General features: G+C 46.2%; 2 protein-coding genes across 2 annotated transcripts in view; both read left to right on the top strand.

The window, feature by feature from the left end:
• LANCL1 (LanC like 1) overlaps nucleotides 1-8,719 on the top strand; it is a 54,575-nt gene that overhangs the window by 38,054 nt on the left and 7,802 nt on the right. Inside the window, exons 5-6 of the mRNA XM_013004334.2 lie at nucleotides 1,373-1,508; nucleotides 2,007-2,153. Coding sequence (XP_012859788.1) covers nucleotides 1,373-1,508; nucleotides 2,007-2,153 — 283 coding nt within the window. The remainder of the gene's footprint in view (nucleotides 1-1,372; nucleotides 1,509-2,006; nucleotides 2,154-8,719) is intronic.
• Nucleotides 2,194-3,354, top strand: LOC115871800 (40S ribosomal protein S29-like). The gene is made up of 2 exons (XM_045296358.1): nucleotides 2,194-2,250; nucleotides 2,831-3,354. Exons 1-2 carry the CDS (start codon nucleotides 2,194-2,196, stop codon nucleotides 3,041-3,043), a joined length of 270 nt encoding a protein of 89 aa, XP_045152293.1. The 3' UTR covers nucleotides 3,044-3,354.

Below are 8,719 nucleotides of genomic sequence, written 5' to 3'. Positions count from 1 at the left end.
TGCAGACAGAAGCGTGTACAGTATGAACCAATCACTGGCAGTAATGACAGAGCATGCGCTGTTACGCAAAAACCGCGATAGAGTGAAGCCACGGAAGTCGAAGCGTGAAGTGGCGAGGGTTCACTGTATATGATTTAACAGTTCATTTCTTGTTATATATCTAATTATCTTTATAAAGAAATAGAGAACCTCTAGAGAACCTTGTCTAACACAGTGGCCAAGTAGTTAACCACTGTACCCCCAGGGCTTTCTAAAATTATTCTACATGCACCGAAATAGAATCATTTTCAAGAGTTGTTGTTAACTAACAAGGTGCACAACATGTGAGGGAAAATGTGCATAGGAGTCTGAGGGGGACAAACAGCTAATCCTCTTGGCTTCTAACTGAAAGCTTGAAGGTGCCAGTCAACATAGAGGCACGTTGGAAGAAAATCCTGGTTATCTAATTCTAAATTTTATATATATATAGTCAGCCATTGAAAGCCCCATAGAGCCCAGTTCTACTTTGACACACGTGGTCACAAGGTGTCACTTGAGAGTACTGTGGACTTGAGAGTACTATCTTGTTTAGTCTACATCTGCTTAAGCTTGTATGTACAGAAGGTAATGCTGGGGATTTGGAAGACATTGGTCCCTGGTTGGTTCTGAAAAGAACACTGGAAATTAAGCTGCGGGTGTGGGGAGACCCACAGACGAACCAATAACATTTAGCACCATCTGCGGTTACTGTTCACTGTGGTAGACTAGTCTGCTGTAAGAGCCAAACCCCAAACTAAACCCACTGCCATTGAGTTGATTCTGGTGCTTAGGGTTTCTGAGACTGAAGGAGTCAGCAGCCTTATCTTTCTGCCATGGAGCTACCGCTGAACTTGAACCATCAACCTTGTGGTTCACAGCCCAGCCTTTAACCCATTGTTCCACCAGGGTTTCAGAGTCTGCTGTACAGACACTTCAGATCAGCCTGATGACACAAAAGAAATAAACCAAGGAAAGTGATAGCAGATGTGGTCTGCATTTCGTTTCAAGGATGGCTGACCTTTTGAGACTTCTCTCTTCCTCCAGACTAAATGCTGTTATCACCTCTCTGGCCAGGACCCTGTGAGGATCTAGGCAGCATCAGTTAACCTCAGCCAGTCCCCTGTGTTCTTCCATTCTTTGAATTTCATGTTTGTCGGTTCCATTGTAAACTTCAGAAATTCAGCTGAAGGCTAATATTTGAACCCAAAAGACTACACTTTGTAGTCTGGCCCATACTACCTGAAATAGAAAACACATGTATGTATGTATGTATATTTGTATATTTTAAGGTCACCACTGTATGCCACTCCCAGTCCCTTTCAAATTATCTTAGATATGTATTTTTTAATCCCAGGCTGATTCATCTAAATAAGGTCGATCTGCATGCTCCAAATGAAATGCTGTATGGACGAATGGGTTACATCTACGCGCTTCTGTTTGTGAATAAGCACTTCGGAGAGGAAAAGATTTCTCAAAGCCATATTCAGCAGGTACCACGTGTCTGTGATCTTGTTTGAAGTAGCGTCTGCTCACTTAGCACCTTTCCTGGTAGCAGGAAAGTGTATCTTAACCTCAGCGTGTCAGGCACGGCCAAAGCCCCAGCAGTGCCACCCTACCCCCACCACCACCACCCCAGGACTGATGAAAGCCCTGGAGAAAGCTGAGTAAGCAGCCTCACCTCTCAGTTGGAGAGCTTGTAGACCCCTGTTGAAGACAATCCGTGTCACATTTCTCCTCCGAGATGCACGGCCTCCTTCGGTGCCTGCAGGAGCGACCGTCTCCTCGGACAGGTTCACAAGGACCCGTCCTTGCCCCTTTCTGGCAGTCTATCGGCACCCACTTCTCTGAGTGCAGACTCACGCCTGCCCTTCCAGGACTATAGCTTGGTATCTAGTTCGCGCTCCTCCCCAGAGCAGACAGTCCCTCGCCTCCCTCAGGAATGTTTCTGTCCTGGTCCTCATGACGTGGGGCCGGTTTCCTCCCTGTAGGTTTGTGAAGCAGTTTTAGCCTCTGGAGAACACCTGGCTAGAAAGAGGAACTTCACGCCCAGGACTCCACTGATGTATGAGTGGTACCAGGAATATTATGTGGGGGCTGCGCATGGCCTGGCGGGTATCTATTACTTCCTGATGCAGGTAAGGCTTTGAACCGTGCTTCCTGAGGGTACTGTCTTAGATGAGAGGAGAAGCGTTCTGTTTCCATTTTGACAAGCCCGGCATCAACCTCCTTTTGGTAACCTTGCTAGAGGTCAGTGAAGGTCACGCTTCCCAGTGTGCACTGCAAAGTGTAGAGACCTAGATCAAGCCTCTGTGCTCTGCGGTGACACTTGGTTTATAGCTGACCGCTGGGCTTACATACCGAGTGGCATTTGTGCAGACCAGAGGAACTTTGGCCTAGAATTCTGTAGGAAGTGCCTCCCGTGCTTTTGTTCGCTCTCAGCAAATGCCTGGAATTGAGATTATTATTCCTCATTATGTGGTACAACCCATTGAGACTTTCTCCAGGAGTAGAAAACAAAATCAATAGGAAACAAATGAGCATTTGTTGCCTCAGGCTGGCGTAGAGAGCAAATCGGAGGGGCCTGCAATGGATTTTGTGTAACTTACCTGAAAAATAGCTGAATTTGCTATAACCAATAGTTCTTAGGGTCTAATACTATTGGGAGGCGTCAACCAAAGTCAGGTAGACTAAGGTTAAATAGGATTTACTGCAGCAAGCATAACTTAGAAGTGGCAGGCAGAAGATAACTTCGCACAAGAGCATCGTTTAAGGAGCTTACTAAGCTCTCTCTAAAGAGGAATTGGCACTTTAGAATAAGAATCCCCTTTTGCCTCGGAGGGAGCCTGGGAAGGAGCTGGGTCACCAGCAGTTCTACTGGGGCCACCCGCGAAAATTCGGCCAGGGCTCCAGTTCTCGCCGCGTGTGCTCAAACCGGCACGGTCTGATCCGGAAATACGGCCTCAATGTGTGCCGTCAGTGTTTCCGTCAGTACATGAAGGACATCGGCCTCATCAAGCTGGACTAAGTTATGTTTGGATGGACAATCCAAGACCACTACCCAAAAGAAGAAACAATGCCAACTATTTGTATATAAAATTTTAAAAATTCAAGCCTGAAAGAAAAAGAAAGACTAAGAATCCATGGGACGAGCGTCGAGATGGCAGTGAGTGACACACACCATGCTGCTCCTCTGTAGCCAACATCTGAGAAACTAGTGAAAGGCAAGTGACAGAGCTGGAGCTTTGAACGTCCCGCGGAAATATAAAGAACAGAATAAAAAACAAAAGTATAAAGAGGAATCGAACCCTGAATGGAAGAAGAAATTCAGAGAACACCAAAAACAAGGAATGACAGGGAGCAGGGGACTCTGCCAGCTGTGCCAGCACCCGTGGTGACCTCGGCAAGGAGCCCAGGAAGGCAGCCTCGCATCGCTCCCAAAGAGAGACTCAGACCCGCATCGCTCCCAAAGAGAGACTCAGACCGGGTGCAGAGGGACCCAAGGGGAATAGGACATGATCTGGACCCAAGGAGGGGAAGCGCAGGAAGGGAGGCAGAGAGCTCCCCGGAACCTGGCGCACACATGGAGGGAGCCAGGGTCCCAGGCAGGAACACAGCCCATGCAGGTGGGTGGTGCATGGGAAGCGATAGATCTCTAGAGGATGAATGGGAAGGAGGTTCCCCACCAGTGATTGCACTGCAACACAGGGGCCCCCCACCTGCTCCCCGACCCGACATGCAGCAGCGTGTACTTGCACTCTGACTCCCACCCCAGCCCCCAGCCTGACAAGAGGCGACAACCACCCTCCTGCCTACTCACGCTCACTTCTCAGCCCCAGTCCGGCAAGCGATGGTGACCATGCGCCCACACACTCGCCCCCAGCCACCTCTTCCAGCAAGGGACTGCTCCCGCCAGCCTGAGGACCACACCCCAATCCCAGCCAGATAGTGTGCTCCCCGCCCGCCATCTACCCCTGCCTGTGAACCTGGTAAGCAGTAGAAGGCACCCCCACCACACACCCTGCTGACTGACTCAGTGCCCCTACACACCACACACCGGCCACCCACCCCAGCCCACGAATCCAGCAAAGGGCAACAGCTCCCACAGGACTGCTCACCACACAACACTGCCCCACCCAGTGGGTGAGTGGCATTCCCTCACCCCCAACAACAGGCAGCAGCCTATCCTCGGCCACCCTGAGCAACCAGCCAACAGAATCCCCAGCTCACACTGCCCGCTGCTGCCCTGGCCCTCCACAGACAGGGCAAGTGTGCTGGCACCGCCAGACCGTGTTACTGGAGGGCAACCCTAAAAAAAATGTTAAAGCCTCCTTATCCAAATAAGAAGAAAACCATAAAGTCTTAGTAAAAACAAAATCAGCAGCATTAAAGTAGTGGAAAAGCAATTCACAAGCAAAAAGAGCACAGAAAATTAAGTTGAACAAAGAAATGATCAGTACCACACCCATGGGGTGGGGGGGGCCGCTCCGCAAAATGATAGAGTAAATCTATATACTTACTGATAATCATACCAAATGTTAAATGGCTTAAATGCAGTAGTTGAGAAAGAAGGGCAAATTCGGATTTAAACCAAATGACGCATTTATATATTGTCTACAAGATACATGTCAATGAATAAGCTAAAAATCAAAGAGCTGGGGTGACCGTACTGATTTCTGAGAGAGCACTTTAAGGGGGAAATGAGACAAGGCAGGACATTTTTAAAAATGGGGAGCATCAAAACGTGATTGGGAATTTTTCATTTAATTCTATTTGTCCATGATCTTTTTGAAGCTGTGTAGTATAATGATTAAAGGGCCAGTGGACCAAGACATGGCCCTAATATGCATAGTTCAAACATCAGAATTGAAAAGAGAAATAGATAATTTCATAATTACAATACATCCGTATTGACAAAAGAAATAGAAATAAATTCAATAAAGATACGGAAGAGCTTACCAACACAATACCAACTTGATCTCATAGACGCATAGAGACCAATCAACAACAGCGTAGTGTGCATCCTTTACTTAAAATACATAGACGCCCCACCCAAAAAAGATAAGAAATCTAATTTTAAAAGGGGCAGTAGACATGAATTGATTCATTATCAAAGAAGACTTTCAGATAGCTATGAAAAATGTAGTCGTCAGCCATTCCAAGCCAAACCCACTCATAGTGACCCTTGAACATTTTAACAGCAGCAGACAGCCTCATCTTTCTTCTGCGAAGTGACTGGTGGGTTTGAACTGACTTTGTGGTTAGCAGTCCAACTCCTACCTGACAGTGCCACCAGGGTCTAATTAGACCAATGGTTCTCAACCGTCCTAATGCGACCCTTTCATACAGTTCCTCATGTGCTGGTGACCCCTCAACCATAAAATTATTTTTGTTGCTACATCATAACTGTCATTTTTTTTTTTTAGGTACTATTACTGACATTTATTTATTTTTTTCTTCTGTTGTTTTTTGTTGTTGTTTTTTTAAATCATTTTATTAGGGGCTCATACAATTCTTATCACAATGCATACATACATCAATTATGTAAAGCACATTTGTACATTCATTGCCTTCATCATTCTCAAAACATTTGCTCTCCACTTAAGCCCCCGGCATTAGGTCCTCATTTTTCCCCTCCCCGCTCCCACATCCCTCATGAGCCCTTGATAATTTATAAATTATTATTTTGTCATATCTCGCGCTGTCCAGCATCTCCCTTCACCCATTTTTCTATTGTCCGTCCCCCAGGGAGGAGGTCACATATTCCTTGTAATCGGCTCCCGTTTTCCAACCCACTCTCCCTCTTCCCTCCCAGTATCACCACTCACACCACTGGTCCTGTAGGGATCATCTGCCCTGGATTCCCTGTATTTCCAGTTCCTATCTGTACCAGACTTGCAAGGTAGAATTCGTATCATGATAGTGGGAGCAGGGAGGAAACATTTAGGAACTAGAGGAAAGTTGTATTTTTCATCGTTGCTACATCACACCCTGACTGGCTCGTCTCCTCCCCGAGACCCCTCTGCAAGGGGATCTCCAGTGGCCTACTAATGGGCCTTGGGTCTCCACTCCGCACTCCCCCCATCATTCACTACGGTAAGATTTTTTTTGTTCTGATGATGCCTTATACCTGATCCCTTCAACATCTCGTGATTGCATAGGCTGGTAAGCTTCTTCCATGTGGGCTTTGTTGCTTCTGAGCTTGATGGCCGCTTGATTACCTTCAAGTCTTTAAGACCCCAGACGCTATACTTTTTGATAGCTGGGCACCATCAGCTTTCTTCGCCACATTTGCTTATGCACCCATTTGTCTTCAGTGATCCCTTCGACACCTCGTGATCACACAGGCTGATATGTTGTTCCATGTGGGCTTTGTTGCTTCTGAGCTAGATGGCCGCTTGTTTACCTTCAAGCTTTTAAGACTCCAGAACGCTATATCTTTTGATAGCTGGGCACCATCAGCTTTCTTCACCACATTTGCTTATTCACCCGCTTTGTTTTCAGCGGTTGTGTCGGGAAGGTGAGCAATCATAGAATGCCAATTTAATAAAAGGAAGTATTCTTGCATTGAGGGAGTACTTGAGTGGAGGCCCAATGTCCTTCTGCTACCTTAATACTAAACCTATAAATATAGGCACATAGATCTATTTCCCCATCCTCATATATAAATATATTTGTATATGTACATGTCTTTCTCTAGACCTCTATAAATGCCCTTTGCCTCCCAGCTCTTTCCTCTATTTCCCTTGACTTTCCTCCTGCCCCACTATCATGCTCAGACCACACCAGGGTTTCAGAAATTCCTCTTGGTTACATTACCCTTGATCACGCCCTACCAGGCCTCCCACACCCTCCTCACCACTGATTTAGATCACTTGTTGTTCCCTTGTCCCTGGATTTGTTAATACCACTTCCTTTCCCTGCACCTCCCCCTCTCCCATGTCCCCCCCGGAACTGTCGGTCCCGTTGTTTTCTCCTCCAGATTGTTCATCCAGCCTATCTTATTTAGACAGTCCTGCGGAGATAATAGCATGTGCAAAAACAAGACAGAGCAAAACCAAGCAACAATGTACAACAAAACAGCAACAACAACAAACCACTGACAAAGAACAAATTAAAACACAACAAGAGAGAAAAGCTCGTAGTTAGTTCAAGGATTGTTGGCCTTTAGGAGTGTTTTCCAGTCCAGTCTGCATAACTGTCATTTTGCTACTGTTATAAATTGGACGATCCCTGTGAAAGAGTCGTTTGAACCTCAAAGGGGTCGAGACCCACAGGTTGAGAACCACTGGATTAGAGGGAGGCAAGTTAAAACTACAGTAAGATACCATCTCATCTTGGCAACAATGGCACTGAGCAGAAAAGCGGTAACAGTGGCTGGTGAGGCTGTTGCTAGACTGGAAATCTTACACGCTGGCGGTAGGACTGAAAAATAGTGTAGCCACACGGAAAATGCTATGCGGTGCTTCCTTTAAGAGCTGGAAGTAGAAACACATGATCCAGCAGTCCCAATCCCAGGTGTATGTCAGAGATACATAAGAGCTGTGACATGAATAGGCATGTGCACTCTCGTATTTATCATTCACAATTGCAAAAAAGAAAAAAGAAACAACCTATATGTCCATCAGTGGAACAGTAAATAAACTATGGTGCATGCAGGCGGGAGAAAGACTATACTTTCTGCTCCCGTTAATAGATACAATGTCGGAACCCCACATGGGGGTCTCTTTGAGGCCCCCCTGACTCGATGGCAGTGGGTTGGGTTTGGTTGGTACAGCCAGACAGTGTAAGCACAACGTAACCGTAAGGAATAATGGACCCACAACATTTCACAACATGGGTGAACCTGGAGGGCGTTAGTATGCTGAGTGAGATAAGTACTAAGACAAACAATGTTCACAATAGATCACTACCGTTTGAAAAAGCAAGAGTGGGTTTACATGTAGAAAGAAACCTTTGCTGATTGCCAGGGGTTGGAGATGGGAGAGAGAGGGAGAATCACTAATTGGATAGTAGACAAGTGTGGATTCTGGTGAAGAGATAGGCAATATACAATAGGGGGAATAAAGGACAACAGTGGTAAACGCTTTAACATACACAACCTAACAGTAGTAATAACAAAAGTAACTTGTGAGTAGTGAGGGCAGGGGAAGCGGGCAGGGGAAGCGGGTGAACAGAAATAGGGAACCCCAGGAGGAACTGCAGAGAGTGCCAACACCGGGAGGCTGTCCATGTGTCAATTATTGATTGGAAAACTAATTTACTATGCAAAATTTCACCAAAAGCAAAATAAAATTCATGGTTTTAAGTTTTTAAAGGCAGCAGAGATGCCCCTCCCTCTCCTAAATCACAGTGCAGCAGAAAGAACCTTGTTTAATTAGTATGTCCTACATACATCCTACGCTACGCGCTACTACCAGCTTGTTTAGTAGCTACCGTGTTTCCCCGAAAGTAAGACATCCCCCGAAAATAAGACCTCCCTGAACATAAGGCCTCCCCAATAATAAGGCCCCCCGAGGCTACATGTATTAGTCTGGGTACTTTGGAGAAACAAATCCACAGAAACTCTTGTATAACAGAGTTTTATATGAAGGTTACATGCGCACCAAGAAAACATCCCAACCCAGTGCTGCCCAAGCCCACAAGTCCAACATTAACCCATATGTCTGACACCAATCCACAAAGTCCTCCATCTCACAAAATA

The sequence above is a fragment of the Echinops telfairi genome, unplaced genomic scaffold (assembly GCF_000313985.2).
Source record: "Echinops telfairi isolate 266 unplaced genomic scaffold, ASM31398v2 ScPeMD7_3;HRSCAF=10, whole genome shotgun sequence".
In the NCBI taxonomy this organism is placed as follows: domain Eukaryota; kingdom Metazoa; phylum Chordata; class Mammalia; order Afrosoricida; family Tenrecidae; genus Echinops; species Echinops telfairi.
This window is presented reverse-complemented; position numbering and strand designations above follow the sequence as displayed.